Source organism: Oncorhynchus mykiss, chromosome 14 (assembly GCF_057628025.1).
Source record: "Oncorhynchus mykiss isolate SJ-2025 chromosome 14, ASM5762802v1, whole genome shotgun sequence".
NCBI classification, from domain to species: domain Eukaryota; kingdom Metazoa; phylum Chordata; class Actinopteri; order Salmoniformes; family Salmonidae; genus Oncorhynchus; species Oncorhynchus mykiss.
Window position 1 is genome coordinate 36,663,671 of NC_143035.1, and position 22,938 is coordinate 36,686,608.

The following is a 22,938-nucleotide window of genomic DNA, read 5'->3' on the forward strand; positions in this document are numbered from 1 at the left end:
TCCTCTCCTGCATTCTCCTGTCCTGTCCTCTCTTCTCTTCTCCTGTCCTCTCCTTTCATCTCCTGTCCTCTCCTGTCCTCTCCTCTCTTCTCCTGTCCTCTCCTCTATTCTCCTGTCCTCTCCTCTATTCTCCTGTCCTCTCCTCTCTTCTCCTGTCCTCTCCTCTCATCTCCTGTCCTCTCCTCTCATCTCCTGTCCTCTTCTCTCCTCTCATCTCGTGTCCTCTTCTCTCCTCTCATCTCCTGTCCTCTCCTCCCCTCTCTTCTCCTGTCCTCTCCTCTCTTCTCCTGTAATCTCCTCTCCTCTCTTCTCCTGTCCTCTCCTGTCCTCTCCTCTCTTCTCCTGTCCTCTCCTCTCATCTCCTGTCCTCTCCTCTCATCTCCTGTCCTCTTCTCTCCTCTCATCTCCTCCCCTCTCCTCCCCTCTCTTCTCCTGTCCTCTCCTCTCTTCTCCTGTCCTCTCCTCTCTTCTCCTGTCCTCTCGTCTCATCTCCTGTCCTCTCCTCTTATCTCCTGTCCTCTTCTCTCCTCTCATCTCCTGTCCTCTCCTCCCCTCTCTTCTCCTGTCCTCTCCTCTCTTCTCCTGTCCTCTCCTCTCTTCTCCTGTCCTCTCCTCTCTTCTCCTGTCCTCTCCTCTCTTCTCCTTTCCTCTCCTCTCATCTCCTGTCCTCTCCTCTCATCTCCTGTCCTCTTCTCTCCTCTCATCTCCTGTCCTCTTCTCTCATCTCCTGTCCTCTCCTCCCCTCTCTTCTCCTGTCCTCTCCTCTCTTCTCCTGTCCTCTCCTCTCCTCTCTTCTCCTGTCCTCTCCTGTCCTCTCCTCTCTTCTCCTGTCCTCTCCTCTCTTCTCCTGTCCTCTCCTCTCTTCTCCTGTCCTCTCCTATAATCTCCGGTCATCTCCTGTCCTCTCCTCTCTTCTTGTTTGCTTAGTCCACACTCTAGTGTGTTGATGTTTGCTTAGTCCACACTCTAGTGTGTTGATGTTTGCTTAGTCCACACTCTAGTGTGTTGATGTTTGCTTAGTCCACACTCTAGTGTGTTTTCAGCTTCAGAATCCTTCAATTTGTGTGCCAATGCCTCAACGCCAGCAGTACCCCTTTCTTTCCAAAGGGGGGCAGTCAAAACTCAAGTAGCTGAGAGTCACCTATGTTCCACGCTGGTTGGGGATTTAAGACAGTAACAAAAAACATCCACACGATCCACTCCTACACATTGTACTGGAAAACCCCTAGTGCTACGTCCCACATGTTAATAGTAGTAGTGCACTATATAGGGCATAGGGAGCGATTTGGGACACATCCCCGATCAGAAGACAGGTTTTCATAATGAGGCTGGTTTAGCTGTAGCTTTCTGACACAGAGTCTGATTGTAGTTGATCAACAGAGTGGGAAGAGGCGAGACAAGAGTCCTTCTACAGATCATGGGTTGCGTTCCATGTGTCACCAATAGGGCTCAAAAGTAGGGCCCTAAATAGGGAATATGGTGCCTGAGCCAACTCAGTAGCTCGTGACATGTTTTGGAATGACAAAACCGAAGCTCAAAACCGAGTCTCAGATCCCAGAACCATGTCTCATGTGCACTAGCCATTGATATAGTCTGTCAGGAGAAACTATCAGACAGACAGACAGGGTAGTCTATCTGTGATGATGTGAGGTGAGAGAGACTACCCCACAGACAGACAGGGTAGTCAATCTGGGATGATGTGGGGTGACAGAGACTACCACACAGACAGACAGGGTAGTCTATCTGTGATGATGTGAGAGAGACTACCCCACAGACAGACAGGGTAGTCAATCTGGGATGATGTGGGGTGACAGAGACTACCACACAGACAGACAGGGTAGTCAATCTGGGATGATGTGGGGTGACAGAGACTACCACACAGACAGACAGGGTAGTCTATCTGTGATGATGTGAGGTGAGAGAGACAACCACACAGACAGACAGGGTAGTCTATCTGTGATGAGGAAACTGTTGGGCGTGAAAAACCCAGCAGCATTGCAGGTCTTAACAAACTCAAACCGGTTCACCTTGCACCTACCACCGTACCCTGTTCAAAGGCACCTACCACCATACCCTGTTCAAAGGCACCTACCACCATACCCTGTTCAAAGGCACCTACCATCATACCCTGTTCCAAGGCACCTACCACCATACCCTGTTCAAAGGCACCTACCACCGTACCCTGTTCAAAGGCACCTACCACCATACCCTGTTCAAAGGCACCTACCACCATACCCTGTTCAAAGGCACCTACCATCATACCCTGTTCAAAGGCACCTACCACCATACCCTGTTCAAAGGCACCTACCACCATACCCTGTTCAAAGGCACCTACCACCATACCCTGTTCAAAGGCACCTACCATCATACCCTGTTCAAAGGCACCTACCACCGTACCCTGTTCAAAGGCACCTACCACCATACCCTGTTCAAAGGCACCTACCACCATACCCTGTTCAAAGGCACCTACCATCATACCCTGTTCCAAGGCTTGTCTTGCCCATTAACCCTCTGAATGGCACATATTTACAATCCATGTCTCTAATTGTCTCAAGGCTTAAAATCCTTCTTTAACTTGTCTCCTCCTCTTCATCTACACTGATTAAAGTGGATTTAACAAGTGGCATCAATAAGGGATAATAGGTTTCACCCAGATTACCCTTGTCAGCCTATGTCATGGAAAGGCGTTTTGTACACTCTGGACTTTGGCTGAGCCTTCATAACTGGGTCAAAGCATTAAACAGTTCTGTTATGGTCCTGTCACCTCATTATGAGGGGTAACGTTATCGTCCTAGTCACCTCAGTATGAGGGGTAATGTTACCGTCCTGTCACCTCAGTGTGAGGGGTAATGTTATCGTCCTGTCATCTCAGTATGCGGGGTAATGTTATGGTCCTGTTTCCTCAGTATGAGGGGTAATGTTATCGTCCTAGTCACCTCAGTATGAGGGGTAATGTTATGGTCCTGTTTCCTCAGTATGAGGGTTATGTTATGGTCCTGTTTCCTCAGTGTGAGGGGTAATGTTGTGGTCCTAGTCACCTCAGTGTGAGGGGTAATGTTATGGTTCTGTCACCTCAGTATGAGGGGTAATGTTATGGTCCTGTCATGTCAGTATGAGGGGTAATGTTATGGTCCTGTTTCCTCAGTGTAAGGGGTACTGTTATGGTCCTAGTCACCTCAGTGTAAGGGGTAATGTTATAGTCCTGTCACCTCAGTGTGAGGGGTAATGTTATGGTCCTGTCACCTCAGTGTGAGGGGTAATGTTACCGTCCTGTCACCTCAGTATGAGGGGTAATGTTATGGTCCTAGTCACCTCAGGATGCGGGGTAATGTTACCGTCCTGTCACCTCAGTGTGAGGGGTAATGTTATGGTCCTAGTCACCTCAGTATGAGGGGTAATGTTATGGTCCTGTCATCTCAGTATGAGGGGTAATGTTATGGTCCTGTCATCTCAGTATGCGGGGTAATGTTATAGTCCTAGTCACCTCAGTATGAGGGGTAATGTTATAGTCCTAGTCACCTCAGTATGAGGGGTAATGTTATGGTCCTGTCATCTCAGTATGTGGGGTAATGTTATAGTCCTAGTCACCTCAGTGTGAGGGGTAATGTTATGGTCCTGTCACCTCAGTGTGAGGGGTAATGTTATGTGACAGGTAATGGTGTACATTCTTAGCAGCTTCTCTCTGTTGTTGGATGGTGACCCTAGAGATCAGCAGGAACTGTGTGGAACAAAGGCAGCCCTTATTACAGCAGGCAGTATGAACACACACACACACACACACACACACACACACACACACACACACACACACACACACACACACACACACACACACACACACACACACACACACACACACACACACACACAGTCTGGCTCCAGTGCACCAGAGGGTCTAAGACAATAATGTGTGGTTGTGGATACTTCACACTGTTCCATTAGAGGGCCATGCCAGAGTATCTCCTCTAAATACACACAGCAGCAGACAACCTCCTCTAGGTGTGGACTGCTAACGTTGGCAGAAACACAGGCAAGATATGTTTTGAGTATCTGTTGTCAAGTCTGTCACTGATGGCCCTTAGGATCGTTTTTGTTGTTGTTGTAAATATTCTGAAAAATATATATTTGTAATCTCTGTTCTGCAACATATGCTTAAACAATGAAATCATTTTCTGTGTTAAGACCTAAGGGATAATTTCTGCTTTAATAACGTTGTTTTATGTTGTAAATCTAGAAAAATGTACCAAAATGCTAACGGAAATAGCCCTTGAACATTCAATAGCGCTACAAAACAAAACAAAAATATGTTTGGAGATTTGTACCACATATTTAAATAATCTAATGTTAGATTTAAACAATCAAAAGCCTTTAAACGCTTGTTGGACAATAACTATAAAAATAAAATGCCTTTTATGGTCTCTGACGGACTTGAAATGAATCCAGTTAGTAGCATTTTGTGAAGAAAACAATATATATAGGAGGTTGTTCCTTTTTGTTGATCAAAATATATAATTGTTAATATGTATATTAATTAAGACAAATATTTTACATTGTCCCTTTCTTTCAAGAATCCCTGAGCTCTGAAACAGCTAAATCTTCTCTCAGCCTCGGGGCAAAATGTAAAGTAGCGTAAAATTAGCTTTAAAACTGCACATTTGTCTCTCGGGCCCCATGCTCGGACGTCGCGGCTGGGCCCTGCGAAACTACGCTACGCCACTGTACGCCATGGCAACAGACATTAGTTTATCCTCCTCCATGAGTCTGAATCTGAGTACCTGCCCAACCCGTCACCAAATACAAACACATTTGGGGCTGTCTGATTGGTCCAGAAAACCGATGGATTTTTCCCCAGAGCCAGAACGAACACAGGTGGATAAAGCAGCGGTTTTAAAATGAGTAAATGGCTTTGATACTCTGATTGGTTAGAGACGATGATTTTGTTTTGGACAACGCCCCTCGACTTCATACGATGGTCGTCTCAGACTGAAGTACGCAGCGAACGACAGAGCAATGGACAATTTTGGTGTCAGGCTAAGTCTCTTCATCATCATTTGTTTTTAACTGACTTGCCTAGTTAAATATAAAGGTTAAATAAATAAAAACATGTAAAACACATCATCACAGAAGTGCTGTATTTTATCAGCACCAACAGAGGGCAGTGTTTCTTTCATTTCACTTCATCCACAGCTTCTACCTGATTTCCCCATACCAGGAAAGTGTAAGTCCCCAAATGGCATGCTATTGGGCTCTGGTCGAAAGTAGTGCACTATATAGGGAATAGGGTGCCATAGGACTCTGGTCAAAAGTAGTACACTATATAGGGAATAGGGTGCCATAGGACTCTGGTCAAAAGTAGTACACTATATAGGGAATAGGGTGCCATAGGACTCTGGTCAAAAGTAGTACACTATATAGGGAATAGTGTGCCATAGTACTCTGGTCAAAAGTAGTACACTATATAGGGAATAGGGTGCCATCCTATTCCCTATATGCGAGGCATGCAAGGGCTCCACTGCCAGAGGACATCCTCAGACACTCAGTAAAACAACAGACAGTCATTTTCTCTGCTTAACTGATTCCACTGAGCACAATGCAATGAAACATTTATATTGACGCCTGCCTTCAATGAGTCATGATGTCTTCTTAGCATTATATTCTGTCTGCACTGCAAAGTTGTCTTATCTTAATCAGGCCTGGATAGATAAGTTCCCCCAACTTAATCACACTTGAGATCGATAGGTTCATATATCTTAATCAGGCCCAGGATAGATAAGTTCCCCCAACTTAATCACACTTGCGATCGATAGGTTCATATATCTTAATCAGGCCCAGGATAGATAAGTTCCCCCAACTTAATCACACTTGCGATCGATAGGTTCATATATCTTAATCAGGCCCAGGATTGATAAATTCACCTAACTTAGTTCAATTAAAATTCAAATTAGATTTTTACAGTGTTGCAGGCTCACAGCCATGGCCTGCATGAAACCCGTTTCAGTTCAATTCAAATTGTGCAAATGTAATGAAATAATGTTTTCTAGCTTGAGAACGTCTTACTTGAGAAAAGAACCACCCTGACTCTGTCAGTGTTCTTTCTTACTTAACAAAGGTTCTGGGCCAGATCTTAAAATTCACTTAGAACAATTAACAAACTGGGGACAAACTGGGGACAAACTGGGGACAAACTGGGGACAAACTGGGGACAAATATGGACGTTTACCATCTTGACGTGTACACACTTGAAATGGAAAGACTTTAAACATTTTCAAGCATGCATCTCTGTTTGTGTCCACTGACTGTGAAAATCAACAATATGCCACATTCATGTACATTGGCCCGAGCCTCCATTTAGATCTGTGTGCCTTTACTGTTGTCCAACTCATTAATACACCAGGAACATCGCTGCTCTTCCTAGTTAAAGATGTGTTTAAATAATGACATCCATTTTGACAACAATGCTGTAAATGCAGCCCAAAGAGAGTTAGCCTACAGTATGCTACAGACAGAGCACTCAGCCCAAAGAGAGGTAGCCTACAGTATGCTTCAGACAGAGCACTCAGCCCAAAGAGAGCTAGCCTACAGTATGCTTCAGACAGAGCACTCAGCCCAAAGAGAGGTAGCCTACAGTATGCTTCAGACAGAGCACTCAGCCCAAAGAGAGGTAGCCTACAGTATGCTTCAGACAGAGCACTCAGCCCAAAGAGAGCTAGCCAACAGTAGGCTTCAGACAGAGCACTCAGCCCAAAGAGAGGTAGCCTACAGTATGCTTCAGACAGAGCACTCAGCCCAAAGAGAGCTAGCTTACAGTATGCTTCAGACAGAGCACTCAGCCCAAAGAGAGCTAGCCTACAGTATGCTTCAAAAAGAGCACTCAGCCTAAAGAGAGCTAGCCCACAGTATGCTTCAGAGAGAGCACACAGCCTAGAGACCTAGCCTACAGTATACTTCAGACAGAGCACTCAGCCCAAAGAGAGGGAGCCTACATTATGCTTCAGACAGAGCACTCAGCCCAAAGAGAGCTAGCCGACAGTATGCTTCAGACAGAGCACTCAACCCAAAGAGAGATAGCCTACAGTATGCTTCAGACAGAGCACTCAGCCCAAAGAGAGCTAGCCTACAGTATGCTTCAGACAGAGCACTCAGCCCAAAGAGAGGTAGCCTACAGTATGCTTCAGACAGAGCACTCAGCCCAAAGAGAGCTAGCCTACAGTATGCTTCAGACAGAGCACTCAGCCCAAAGAGAGGGAGCCTACAGTATGCTTCAGACAGAGCACTCAGCCCAAAGAGAGCTAGCCTACAGTATGCTTCAGACAGAGCACTCAGCCCAAAGAGAGCTAGCCTACAGTATGCTTCAGACAGAGCACTCAGCCTAAAGAGAGCTTGCCTACAGTATGCTTCAGACAGAGCACTCAGCCCAAAGAGAGCTAGTCTACAGTATGCTCCAGAGAGAGCACATTATAGAGACCTAGCCTACAGTGTGCTTCAGACAGAGCACTCAGCCCAAAGAGAGGGAGACTACAGTATGCTTCAGACAGAGCACTCAGCCCAAAGAGAGGGAGCCTACAGTATGTTTCAGACAGAGCACGAGGTATAATTGTGTCATGGAGGGAGTGGAAACAGTTCCCTTTAACAGGGAGCAGCAGCTCCATATGTGTTCATGCTCTCCCTGTCTCTCTCTCTGGGTCTCCCTCTCCCTTTTTCTTTCTTTCTTTCTTTCTTTCTTTCTTTCTTTCTTTCTTTCTTTCTTTCTTTCTTTCTTTCATTCTTTCTTTCTTTCTTTCTTTCTTTCTTTCTTTCTTTCTTTCTCTTTTCCTCTGTCTCTGTCTCTCTCTGCATCTCTCTCTCTCTCTCTCTCTCTCTCTCTCTCTCTCTCTCTCTCTCTCTCTCTCTAGAACAGTGAGCATCACCAAGCACATGCATTGCATCTTTCCTTCCCCTAATTGTGCTGTCTGCGTCTGTGTCGAACACACACATCCTGATTCAGCGGGAATGTGAGAGAGGAGAAGGAGGAGGGCCAGTCGTTTACCAATCACAAGGGTTTCCCCCACCTCCCTCCCGGCTAACCTCCCTCCCTCTCTCCCTCTCTCCCTCCCTCCCGGCTAACCTCCATCCATCCCTCCATCCCTCTCTCCCTCCCTTCCTCTCTCTCTCCCTCCCTCCCTCCCTCTCTCCCTACCTCCCTCCCTCCCTCCCTCAGTCTCTAAGCACGTTGGGGGAGGAAAAAGTGCTGGGCAGAGAAAAAAAGTGATAAGCAGCTTTGAAACACATTCCCGCTGAATCAGGATGTGTGTGTTCGACACAGACGCAGACAGCACAGCATTGGCTAGCTCTCTCTCCCCCACAGACACAGAAGCCAGCGAGTGTCTCACAACCAAAGCTAACATAGCCTTATTAACGTGACGAGAGGGAGACTCAGGGAGACACGACTGACTGTCTACTCTCAGGGAGAGGAGGAAGCAGGGGACACTTGACTTCCCAACACCCTGATCCAGAACACCTGGAGGGAGAAAATCGTTCCCTCTGCATACACTGAGGAACACACAACAACAACTACAAGCCTGAGAAGAAGAAGAGAGGTCTTTCACTTTCCCTTTCTCTCTTTCTACCTCTCTCTCTCCTGCTGTGGAGCTCATCTCTCCAGTCCCTCAAGGTGCTCTGCTGACCGGGTTTGACTGATCTGCTGTCATCATGTCAGATGGAGAGGAGTGTCTCTCTCCCATCGGTCTGGACTGCTGCTCCTGCTGCCTGGACCTGGCCAACTGTGACGACCCAGCTAGAGGTGGGGGCCAAGGCAGAGGCCAAAGCACCCCTCTGATGGGCAGCCCCACGTCGCTCAGCCACTTCCGCCAGTTCCGTGAGCAGCTGACGTTCCAGAACCAGAACGTGAACACAGACAAGCTGAACAGCATGATGAGGCTGGACTCTCTGGAGTCTGTGGTCAGAGACCCCTGTTACCTGCTCAACGAGGGCATCTGCAACAGCAACATCGACCAGACCACGCTGTCCATCCTGCTGTTCTTCCACAGGTACTGTACTTCACCTCTCTCTAACTCTCATCCTCATTTACACCTCCACTTTTTTATTCATCCTGTTTCTGATACATTAAAACACCTCAAAAATATCTCTATATTTCAAATTTTCTCACTAAACATTACAGTGTAATTATTTTTGTAAGTACTGCACAGTGTAATAATTAATGTGATTACTCGTTGTTATATTGTGCTTAGAGCAGTAATCTTACCTGGGTTATGGAAAGGTACAATGACTAAGTTCAATACTGTCACTGCGTACAGGACAGGTAATAACTAAATACATTGTCAGTACTGAAGGGATATCAAATCCAGTTGTATTGGTCGCAGACACATATTTAGCAGATGTGATGTGGCAAACTGCTTGTGTTCCTAGCACCAACTGTGCAGTGGTATCTATCTAACAAAAAACAATATTACTGCTACTGTCACGTTCTGGCCTTTATTTCCTTTGTTTTGTATTTATTTAGTATGGTCAGGGCGTGAGTTGGGTGGGCAGTCTATGTTTGTTTTTCTAGGTTTTGGATATTTCTATGTTTCGGCCTAGTATGGTTCTCAATCAGAGGCAGGTGTCATTAGTTGTCTCTGATTGAGAATCATACTTAGGTAGCCTGGGTTTCACTGTGTGTTGGTGGGTGATTGTTCCTGTCTCTGTGTTTTGCACCAGACAGGGCTGTTTTTGGTTTTCCACGTTTATTGTTTTGTAGTGTTCGTGTTTATCTGTTTTTATTAAACATGAATCAATATAATTACGCAGCGTTTTGGTCCGCCTCTACTTCACCCCAAGAGAACCGTTACAGCTACTGTTGGAGCTAAGAACAGAAGCATTTCGTTACACCCTCCTACTCACTTGTACTCAAAGTTGTTACGTCATCGTTACCCTCCATTCCATCTTTCTGTTCCACTTCCTGATGATGTCATTTTTCAATGTTTATTTACTAGGAATGTATTGGTGATATCCCTGTGATAACCACAAATGACCACAATAATATCATCAACCTAATGAAAAAACTGACGTGCTAAGAATGTTTATGATTTGAGAGCTGAACGACAAGTCAACTAGTTTTCATTACACCTCATTTCTACACATAAAGATATAGTTATGCATTTCCCTCTCCAATGCATAATAATAACTTTTCAAAGGACTCAGGCAAAAGACAGAAGACACACAATTATGAATTAATTATTATTATTATTTATTAGTGTATTTATGAAGTCCTTTTTTTCATCATCAGTTGTCACAAAGAGCTTGTACAGAAACCAGCCTAAAACACCAGAGAGCAAGCAATTCACATGTAGAAGCACGGTGGCTAGGAACAACTCCCTAGAAAGAGGAGGAACCTTGAAAGGAACCTAGAGAATAGCCAGGCTCTGAGGAGTGGCCAGTCCTCTTCTGGCTGTGCCGGGTGGAGATTATAACAGAACCAGGTCAAGATGTTCAAATGTTAATGGATGACCAGCAGGGTCAAATAATAATCACAGTGGTTGTAGAGGGTGCAACAGGTCAGCACCTCAGGAGTAAATGTCAGTTGGCTTTTCATAGCCGAGCGTTCAGAAGTCGAGACAACAGGTGCGGTAGAGAAGGAGAGAGAGGGAGGGAGAGAAAGAGAGTTAGAGACTGAGACAGCAGGTGCGGTAGAGAAGGAGAGAGAGGGAGGGAGAGAAAGAGAGTTAGAAACTGAGACAGCAGATCCAGTACAAGGCAGCACGTCTGGTGTACAGGTCAGGGTTCCATAGCCACAGGCGAAACAGCAGAAACTGGATCAGCAGCACGACCAGGTGGACTAGGGACATGAAAAGCCAAGAGTCATCAGGCCAGGTAGTCCTGAGGCATGGTCCTAGGGCTCAGGTCCTCCGGGATGGAAGAGAGAGAGAGAGATGGGAAACTTAAGTTCACACAGGATGACAGATAAGATAGGAGAATTACACCAGATATAACAGACTGACCCTAGCCTTCCGGCACATAGACTATTGCAGCATAGATACTGGAGTCTGAGACGGGAGGGGTTGGGGGACACCTCAACCTGGGACACCTGGGGGACCACACCGTGGTCTGACGATACCCCTGGACCGGGCCAACCAGGCAGGATATAACCCCACTCACTTTGTCAAAGCACAGCACCCACACAACTAAATGTATATCAACAGACCACCAACGTACTACCCTGAGACAAGACTAAGTATAGCCCATGAAATGGGCTTCCTGTCCGGCAAAACTGAACAGGAAGTTCACGTCAGTGACTCAACCCACTCAAGTTGAGTATGGTGGGGGAAAAAGCCTGGCACTGCGTGACGCACCCCTCTTCTGGGGACGGCATGGTAGAACACCAGTAAGCCCTTCAGAAAAACAGGGAAAAAACAACACAAATCTCTAGAGGTCACTGTAAACACAACGCATCACAAAACCTCTAGAGGTCACTGTAAACACAACGCATCACAAAACCTCTAGAGGTCACTGTAAACACAACGCATCACAAACCCTCTAGAGGTCACTGTAAACACAACGCATCACAAACCCTCTAGAGGTCACTGTAAACACAACGCATCACAAGACCTCTAGAGGTCACTGTAAACACAACGCAGCACAAAACCTCTAGAGGTCACTGTAAACACAACGCATCACAAACCTCTAGAGGTCACTGTAAACACAACGCATCACAAAACCTCTAGAGGTCACTGTAAACACAACGCAGCACAAAACCTCTAGAGGTCACTGTAAACACAACGCATCACAAACCTCTAGAGGTCACTGTAAACACAACGCAGCACAAAACCTCTAGAGGTCACTGTAAACACAACGCATCACAAAACCTCTAGAGGTCACTGTAAACACAACGCAGCACAAAACCTCTAGAGGTCACTGTAAACACAACGCATCACAAGACCTCTAGAGGTCACTGTAAACACAACGCATCACAAACCCTCTAGAGGTCACAGTAAACACAACGCATCACAAAACCTCTAGAGGTCACTGTAAACACAAAGCATCACAAACCTCTAGAGGTCACTGTAAACACAACGCAGCACAAAACCTCTAGAGGTCACTGTAAACACAACGCATCACAAACCCTCTAGAGGTCACAGTAAACACAACGCATCACAAAACCTCTAGAGGTCACTGTAAACACAACGCATCACAAACCTCTAGAGGTCACTGTAAACACAACGCATCACAAATCCTCTAGAGGTCACAGTAAACACAACGCATCACAAACCCTCTAGAGGTCACTGTAAACACAACGCATCACAAAACCTCTAGAGGTCACTGTAAACACAAAGCATCACAAACCTCTAGAGGTCACTGTAAACACAACGCATCACAAAACCTCTAGAGGTCACTGTAAACACAACGCATCACAAACCTCTAGAGGTCACTGTAAACACAACGCATCACAACCCTCTAGAGGTCACTGTAAACACAACGCATCACAAACCTCTAGAGGTCACTGTAAACACAACGCATCACAAAATCTCTAGAGGTCACTGTAAACACAACGCATCACAAAATCTCTAGAGGTCACTGTAAACACAACGCATCACAAGACCTCTAGAGGTCACTGTAAACACAACGCAGCACAAAACCTCTAGAGGTCACTGTAAACACAACGCATCACAAACCTCTAGAGGTTACTGTAAACACAACGCATCACAAAACCTCTAGAGGTCACTGTAAACACAACGCATCACAAAACCTCTAGAGGTCACTGTAAACACAACGCATCACAAACCTCTAGAGGTCACTGTAAACACAACGCATCACAAACCCTCTAGAGGTCACAGTAAACACAACGCATCACAAACCCTCTAGAGGTCACTGTAAACACAACGCATCACAAACCCTCTAGAGGTCACAGTAAACACAACGCATCACAAACCCTCTAGAGGTCACTGTAAACACAACGCATCACAAACCCTCTAGAGGTCACAGTAAACACAACGCATCACAAACCCTCTAGAGGTCACTGTAAACACAACGCATCACAAACCCTCTAGAGGTCACTGTAAACACAACGCATCACAAATCCTCTAGAGGTCACTGTAAACACAACGCATCACAAACCCTCTAGAGGTCACAGTAAACACAACGCATAACAAATCCTCTAGAGGTCACAGTAAACACAACGCATCACAAACCTCACTAGGCAGCTTGTGATATTGGACGAGTTTTGAATTAGTTTGGGTGGATTGCAGAAGGCTTATTAAAATCTAAATATACTCCTCTCTCATCATTGCCAAATTGTAAATGTAAACCACAGGTTTGTTTGGAAACATGCTGACGTGTTAGTTGGGATTATAGTTGGCATGCAACTGCTTACTGCCAGTTCCGCATCTCCCTTTGGCCAGCACAAACCAACCCTTGGGATGACTTAAACTCAGTTCAAATTAGAGGTAACAGTTTTCCATTAAAACTCTTCCATAGATTCAGCAGCCATCATTGCTGTACTTCTGATTTATGAACGGTTTAACAGTGCTGTCTGTACACACTGTTAGGACTAACAGTACTGTCTGTACACACTTTGTTAGGACTAACAGTACTGTCTGTACACACTTTGTTAGGACTAACAGTACTGTCTGTACACACTTTGTTAGGACTAACAGTACTGTCTGTACACACTTTGTTAGGACTAACAGTGCTGTCTGTACACACTTTGTTAGGACTAATAGTACTGTCTGTACACACTTTGTTAGGACTAACAGTACTGTCTGTACACACTTTGTTAGGACTAACAGTGCTGTCTGTACACACTTTGTTAGGACTAACAGTGCTGTCTGTACACACTGTTAGGACTAACAGTACTGTCTGTACACACTTTGTTAGGACTAACAGTACTGTCTGTACACACTTTGTTAGGACTAACAGTACTGTCTGTACACACTTTGTTAGGACTAACAGTACTGTCTGTACACACTTTGTTAGGACTAACAGTACTGTCTGTACATACTTTGTTAGGACTAACAGTACTGTCTGTACACACTTTGTTAGGACTAACAGTACTGTCTGTACACACTTTGTTAGGACTAACAGTGCTGTCTGTACACACTTTGTTAGGACTAACAGTGCTGTCTGTACACACTGTTAGGACTAACAGTACTGTCTATACACACTTTGTTAGGACTAACAGTACTGTCTATACACACTTTGTTAGGACTAACAGTACTGTCTATACACACTTTGTTAGGACTAACAGTACTGTCTATACACACTTTGTTAGGACTAACAGTACTGTCTGTACACACTGTTAGGACTAACAGTACTGTCTGTACACACTGTTAGGACTAACAGTACTGTCTATACACACTTTGTTAGGACTAACAGTACTGTCTATACACACTTTGTTAGGACTAACAGTACTGTCTATACACACTTTGTTAGGACTAACAGTACTGTCTATACACACTTTGTTAGGACTAACAGTACTGTCTATACACACTTTGTTAGGACTAACAGTACTGTCTATACACACTTTGTTAGGACTAACAGTACTGTCTGCACACACTTTGTTAGGACTAACAGTACTGTCTGTACACACTGTTAGGACTAACAGTACTGTCTGTACACACTGGTAGGACTAACAGTACTGTCTATACACACTTTGTTAGGACTAACAGTACTGTCTATACACACTTTGTTAGGACTAACAGTACTGTCTATACACACTTTGTTAGGACTAACAGTACTGTCTATACACACTTTGTTAGGACTAACAGTACTGTCTATACACACTTTGTTAGGACTAACAGTACTGTCTATACACACTTTGTTAGGACTAACAGTACTGTCTGTACACACTGTTAGGACTAACAGTACTGTCTATACACACTTTGTTAGGACTAACAGTACTGTCTATACACACTTTGTTAGGACTAACAGTACTGTCTATACACACTTTGTTAGGACTAACAGTACTGTCTGTACACACTTTGTTAGGACTAACAGTACTGTCTGTACACACTTTGTTAGGACTAACAGTACTGTCTGTACACACTTTGTTAGGACTAACAGTACTGTCTGTACACACTGTTAGGACTAACAGTACTGTCTATACACACTTTGTTAGGACTAACAGTACTGTCTATACACACTTTGTTAGGACTAACAGTACTGTCTATACACACTTTGTTAGGACTAACAGTGCTGTCTGTACACACTTTGTTAGGACTAACAGTACTGTCTATACACACTTTGTTAGGACTAACAGTACTGTCTGTACACACTTTGTTAGGACTAACAGTACTGTCTATACACACTTTGTTAGGACTAACAGTGCTGTCTGTACACGCTTTGTTAGGACTAACAGTACTGTCTATACACACTTTGTTAGGACTAACAGTGCTGTCTGTACACACTTTGTTAGGACTAACAGTACTGTCTATACACACTTTGTTAGGACTAACAGTACTGTCTGTACACACTTTGTTAGGACTAACAGTACTGTCTATACACACTTTGTTAGGACTAACAGTGCTGTCTGTACACGCTTTGTTAGGACTAACAGTACTGTCTGTACACACTTTGTTAGGACTAACAGTACTGTCTGTACACACTTTGTTAGGACTAACAGTACTGTCTATACACACTTTGAAAGGTACAGATTACAAGTGGCATGTTTCGTTTCTGAGCAGTAAAATGTGAAGGCCTCCTGAGAAATATCTGAGCTAGGACCGGGAGGAAGACATTATGTCGACAACGAGTGTCGTTATCAACGGAGACGCCCCCCTTTGACTTCCACATACAGAGCATTCAGAAAGTATTCAGACCCATTGACTTAGTCCACATTGTGTTACGTTACAGCCTTATTCTAGAATTGATTAAATTATTGTTTTTCTCTCATCCATTTACACATAATACCCCATAATGACAAAGTGAAAACACGTTTCTAGAAATGTTTGCAAATGTATTGAAAATTAAATACAGAAATATCTCATTTACATAAGTACTCACACCCCCCGAGTCAATACCTTGTAGAAGCACCTGCGGCAGCGATTACAGCGGTGTGTCTTTCTGCGTCTCTAAGAGATTTCCACACCTGGATTGTGTAATATTTGCCCATTATTATTTTCTAAAATTCTTCTAGCTCTGTCAAATTGGTTGTTTACCACTGCTAGACAACCAGTTTTTAGGCGTTGCCATAGATTTTCAAATCCACGCAACGCATCACGTGACTTGTTCATTTAAAGATTTACTCCTGAACTTATTTAGTCTTGCCATAACAAAGGGGTTAAATACTTTATTGACTCAAGACATTTCAACTTTAGATTTTTTTATTAATTTGAATAACATGTAGAAATACATAATTCCACGTTGACAATATGATTATTTTATTAAAGATTTTATTATTAAAGATATTTTGCATAGACCAGTGACAACAACTAAATGTAATCCATTTTAAATCCAGGCTGTAGCACAACAAAATGTGGAAAAAGTCAAGGGGTGTGAATACTTTCTGAAGGCTCTGGATGTTAATCTCTTGTGATGATACGGAAATGTGTGTGTGTGTGTGTGTGTGTGTGTGTGTGTGTTGTTTGCCAATGGAACACTCTGTTGTCGATGTATTTATGATAGGGTGGGTGTGTCGGGTTGATAGGACTATTGCAGAACAGGGGTCAAAACCTTCTGGCCAAAGCCACTGTGGTCAACTGGTCCTTCCTCCCTCCGTAGAGTTGACCACATTTCCTGTAGAAACGATGATACTTGTTTATGCCAGCCGGTGCTTTAATCATTCATTGGATGAATGCTAAAACACATGATTTGTAGTTGGATATGAGGAAGGGGTGTGGTCGTTAAATGCTGCAGGACGGCCATATGCAGCGGTCTGGATTGCAATGGGATGGTGAAAGATGGAGGCAGGGGGTAGTTGTGACGAGGACACCAGTCTGCAGACAGAATACTCAGCCTACTACCTGGCACCTCCCTATACCTGCAGGGCAATCACAGATGGCTAGATAAAAATGTGGCATTTGGAACAAGAACTGTCTTGGGGAACTTGTGTGCAATGCAAATTGTCCGGGTAACCATTTGGTTACCTGTTCAGGAGTCTTATGGCTTGGGGGTAAGAACTGTTGAGAAACCTTTTTGTCCTAGACTTGGCACTCTGGTACGGCTTGCCATGCGTTAGTAGAGAGAACAGTCTATGACTGGGGTGGCTGGGGTCTTTTACAATTTTCTGGGCCTTCCTCTGACACCACCTGGTGTAGAGGTCCTGGATGGCAGGCAGTGATGTTCTGGGCCGTACGCACTACCCTCTGTAGTGCCTTGTGGTCGCAGGCCGAGCAGTTGCCATACCAGGCAGTGATGCAACCGGTCAGCATGCTCTCGATGTTGCAGCTGTAGAACCTTTTGAGGATCTCAGGACCCATGCCAAATCTTTTTAGTTTCCTGAGGGGGAATAGGTTTTGCCGTGCCCTCTTCACAACTCTCTTGGTGTGTTTGGACCATTCTGGTTTGTTGTTGATGTGGACACCAAGGAATGTGAAGCTCTCAACCTGCTACACTACAGCCCCGTCGATGAGAATGGGTATGTGCTCGGTGCTCCTTTTCCTGTAGTCCACAATCATCTCCTTAGTCTTGGTTACATTGAGGGATAGGTTGTTATTCTGGCACCACCCGGACAGGTCTCTGACCTCCTCCCTATAGGCTGTCTCGTCATTGATCAGGCCTACCACTGTTGTGTTGTCTGCAAACTTAATGATGGTGTTGGAGTCGTGCCTGGCCATGCAGTCGTGGGTGAACAGGGAGTAAAGGAGGGGACTGAGCACGCACCCCTGGGGAGCCCCACTGTTGAGGATCAGCGTGGCATATGTGTTGCTACCTACCCTCACCACCTGGGGGCGCCCTGTCAGGAAGACCAGGATCCAGTTGCAGAGGGAGGTGTTTAGTCCCAGGTTCCTTAGCTTAGTGATGAGCTTTAAGGGTACTATGGTGTTGAACACTGAGCTGTAGTCAAGATACAGTAATGGTGTTTTAATGAACTTGTTGAGTTACAGCATTGTTGTGACTGTGTTAATGGATGTTGGTGCTCCGCCAGGAGATGTCTGGCAACAGTGTAGTGTCCTTGTTATATGGGTGGTGTGTGTGTGTGTGTGTGTGTGTGTGTGTGTGTGTGTGTGTGTGTGAGGTGTTCCCCTGTTCTCTCTCTGTATGTCTGGTTCAGAGTATCATCAGGAGCCATCTGTACATGCTCTCTCAACGACCCAAACGGAGTCACTCTCAGTGGGGGACAGCTGTCGCTGTGGACCTCTTCACCACATCACCAGCCAGGCTCTGTCAGTGGGGCCACATCACCAGCCAGGCTCATACAGAGGTCCTCTCATACAGATATCTACTCATGCAGATATCTACTCATGAAGAGACCTACTCATACAGATGTTCCTACACTAACTGTCCATGTTGTGTAGCAGCCACTCTGGGCTTGTTAGGCCATGAAGGATGTCAATGGTAATGTCATGAGTAGATACTGTCAATAGTAGTAGAGTAGTACTGAGTAGATACTGTCTATAGTAGTAGAGTAGTACTGAGTAGATACTGTCTATAGTAGTAGAGTAGTACTGAGTAGATACTGTCTATATTAGTTTAGTACTGAGTAGATACTGTCTATAGTAGTAGAGTAGTACTGAGTAGATACTGTCTATATCAGTAGAGTAGTACTGAGTAGATACTGTCTATAGTAGTAGAGTAGTACTGAGTAGATACTGTCAATAGTAGTAGAGTAGTACTGAGCAGATACTGTCGAAGGCACTGCATCTCAGTGCAAGCGGCGTCACTACAGTCCCTGGTTCAAATCCAGGCTGGTTCACATCCGGCCGTGATCGGGAGTCCCATAGGGCGGAGCACAATTGGTCCAGCGTCGTTAGGGTTTGGCCCTGGGTAGGCCGTCATTGTAAATAAGGAATTTGTTCTTTAACTGACTTGCCTAGTTAAATAAAGTACTGAGTAGATTCTGTAAATAGAAAAAGGGAGATTACCGATATGCTGACCTCACCATTCTTTCGTCCTTGAAGAGATAAACCTAATAATCTGAGACAGTTTAAGCTCCAGGGGTCATTGTATGAATCAGCTGCTGTTCCTACTGTCCACTGGAATTGTTGCAGAGCCTTCACTGCCTCGTGACCCAGTCTCTGGGTCTCAGCTCTGTGTTGACCTCTCACCATACCATGGGCCAGTTCACTTGTTGAGTGAACTTCTGTTTACATCTAAGAATGACAAACTCGCCGCGTCTTGCTCTGTTGATATAAAAAGGCCTTTACAAAAAAATAAAAAGATTGATTGATTCTTGGAATAGACTGTTAGAGCAGGAGGGAAGTAAATAGAGAGAGAGAGAGAGTACATTACTGAGGTCAAAACCCGACAGAAAGAGTTGAACTCATTATCTCTATGAAGAACGTGTTATCTCCCTATGTGGTCCAGAGGCTTCCATCTTTTTGAGGACACAGATGACTTTTTTATTTTATTTTATTTTTTTTAGCAGGACTCAACTCTGTCATACTGTTATGACTTCAGTCTTGGGGCAGAATTCCACAAGAGGATTGAACGAAAACAGTCCCACCCATTGGTGCAGTCATTTACCTAACAAGCGTAGTACAAAGCCGACACCCTCAGAGGTAATATCAATCAGCATTGCATGCCAGCGACAGAGCTTCGACACCAGATCAATTAACGATCAATTAACCAAACAGATACAAAAAATAAAATAAAATATATAAATTGGCCAACTTCAAAAGAGACAAGGGAGTGTCACCACCACCCATTCATGTATTAGAAGCACAAGCATTTCGCTACACTCGCATTAACATCTGCTAACCACGTGTATGTGACAAATAACATGTGATTTGATTTGAGTTATTTTTTTTATTAGGTCTACCTGTTGGGTGCAACTCCTGACATCTAGCTATGGGTGTTCTAGTTGGCATGGAAGGGAGTGTGTTATTTAAATTCAGTGGTAGAGGTTAAGTGGTGATAGCTGGCTGTAGTGTGTGTGTGTGTGTGTGTGTGTGTGTGTGTGTGTGTGTGTGTGTGTGTGTGTGTGTGTGTGTGTGTGTGTGTGTGTGTGTGTATGTGTGTGTGTGTGTGTGTGTGTGTGTGTGTGTGTGTGTGTTGTGTGAGTGTGTTGTGGTAGAGTGGTGATAGCTGGCTGTAGTACTGGCCCACACGCCAGTCTTATCTGCTTGTACTCCGGCTCAGTCTGGCACGTATTGAAGATAATGAAACAGTCTGTAAACACAACACACCCCTGTCAACACACAGAACACCAGCCATCCAGGCTGTAAACACAACACACTCCTGTCAACATACACAACACCAGCCATCCAGGCTGTAAACACAACACACCCCTGTCAACATACACAACACCAGCCATCCAGGCTGTAAACACAACACACCCCTGGCAACATACACAACACCAGCCATCCAGGCTGTAAACACAACACACCCCTGTCAACATACACAACACCAGCCATCCAGGCTGTAAACACAACACACCCCTGTCAACATACACAACACCAGCCATCCAGGCTGTAAACACAACACACCCCCTGTCAACATACACAACACCAGCCATCCAGGCTGTAAACACAACACACCCCCTGTCAACATACACAACACCAGCCATCCAGGCTGTAAACACAACACACCCCCTGTCAACATACACAACACCAGCCATCCAGGCTGTAAACACAACACACCCCCTGTCAACATATACAACACCAGCCATCCAGGCTGTAAACACAACACACCCCTGGCAACATACACAACACCAGCCATCCAGGCTGTAAACACAACACATCCCCTGTCAACATACACAACACCAGCCATCCAGGCTGTAAACACAACACATCCCCTGTCAACATACACAACACCAGCCATCCAGGCTGTAAACACAACACACCCCCTGTCAACATACACAACACCAGCCATCCAGGCTGTAAACACAACACACCCCCTGTCAACATACACAACACCAGCCATCCAGGCTGTAAACACAACACACCCCCTGTCAACATATACAACACCAGCCATCCAGGCTGTAAACACAACACACCCCCTGTCAACATACACAACACCAGCCATCCAGGCTGTAAACACAACACACCCCCTGTCAACATATACAACACCAGCCATCCAGGCTGTAAACACAACACACCCCCTGTCAACATACACAACACCAGCCATCCAGGCTGTAAACACAACACACCCCTGTCAACATACACAACACCAGCCATCCAGGCTGTAAACACAACACACCCCCTGTCAACATACACAACACCAGCCATCCAGGCTGTAAACACAACACACCCCCTGTCAACATACACAACACCAGCCATCCAGGCTGTAAACACAACACACCCCCTGTCAACATACACAACACCAGCCATCCAGGCTGTAAACACAACACACCCCCTGTCAACATATACAACACCAGCCATCCAGGCTGTAAACACAACACACCCCTGGCAACATACACAACACCAGCCATCCAGGCTGTAAACACAACACATACCCTGTCAACATACACAACACCAGCCATCCAGGCTGTAAACACAACACATCCCCTGTCAACATACACAACACCAGCCATCCAGGCTGTAAACACAACACACCCCCTGTCAACATACACAACACCAGCCATCCAGGCTGTAAACACAACACACCCCCTGTCAACATACACAACACCAGCCATCCAGGCTGTAAACACAACACACCCCCTGTCAACATATACAACACCAGCCATCCAGGCTGTAAACACAACACACCCCCTGTCAACATACACAACACCAGCCATCCAGGCTGTAAACACAACACACCCCCTGTCAACATACACAACACCAGCCATCCAGGCTGTAAACACAACACACACCCTGTCAACATACACAACACCAGCCATCCAGGCTGTAAACACAACACACCCCCTGTCAACATACACAACACCAGCCATCCAGGCTGTAAACACAACACACCCCCTGTCAACATACACAACACCAGCCATCCAGGCTGTAAACACAACACACCCCCTGTCAACATACACAACACCAGCCATCCAGGCTGTAAACACAACACACACCCTGTCAACATACACAACACCAGCCATCCAGGCTGTAAACACAACACACCCCCTGTCAACATACACAACACCAGCCATCCAGGCTGTAAACACAACACACCCCCTGTCAACATACACAACACCAGCCATCCAGGCTGTAAACACAACACACCCCCTGTCAACATACACAACACCAGCCATCCTGCAGTACCTGGGTATTTAGGGCTAATATTATTAGCATTTTGTATTTGTATTAATTAGGGATCCCCATTAGTTCCTGCCAAGGCATGAACTACTCTTCCTGGGGTTTATTATGGATCCCCATTAGTTCCTGCCAAGGCAGCAGCTACTCTTCCTGGGGTCCAAACACATTATGGCACTTACATTACGTAGAAAACAAAATATAAAACAGTACATCATATAACGTTATTACAGCACTAGATATCTACAATACAAGAAGGCACCGGCAGAGATGGTCGCCTCGCTTCGAGTCCTTAGGAAACTATGCAGTATTTTATTTTTTTAAGTATTATTTCTTACATTGTTTAAAAAAACTAAATAATTATGAATATATATATATTTTTTAAATTGAATATCTAAAACATACAATGTACTTGCAGTAAAGCCGCTCAACAACTACACCACACCAGTCATCCAACAGACTCCCATTCAGAGCGACACACAGAAGCAACCAGTGATATACGCCCTGCTCAAGGGCACGTCGACAGATATCCCACAAGGCAAAAAACAGGGACCCGAATCCTCCAAGATCCCCCCCCCCCCCCCCACAGTTCCCCAAGATCTGTCCCTCAACCATCCAAGACCCCTCCCACAGTCCACCCCCAAGAAAAATTCTAATTATAATAGTAAATACA

General features: G+C 45.1%; 1 protein-coding gene across 1 annotated transcript in view; it reads left to right on the plus strand.

Annotated features, from left to right (window-relative positions):
- The first annotated feature begins 8,229 nt into the window (after positions 1-8,229).
- Positions 8,230-22,938, plus strand: part of LOC110489223 (TSC22 domain family protein 3) — an 83,248-nt gene continuing 68,539 nt past the window's right edge. The window contains exon 1 of the mRNA XM_021561857.3: positions 8,230-9,026. Within this exon, the coding sequence (XP_021417532.3) occupies positions 8,689-9,026 (338 nt within the window). The 5' untranslated portion in view covers positions 8,230-8,688. The remainder of the gene's footprint in view (positions 9,027-22,938) is intronic.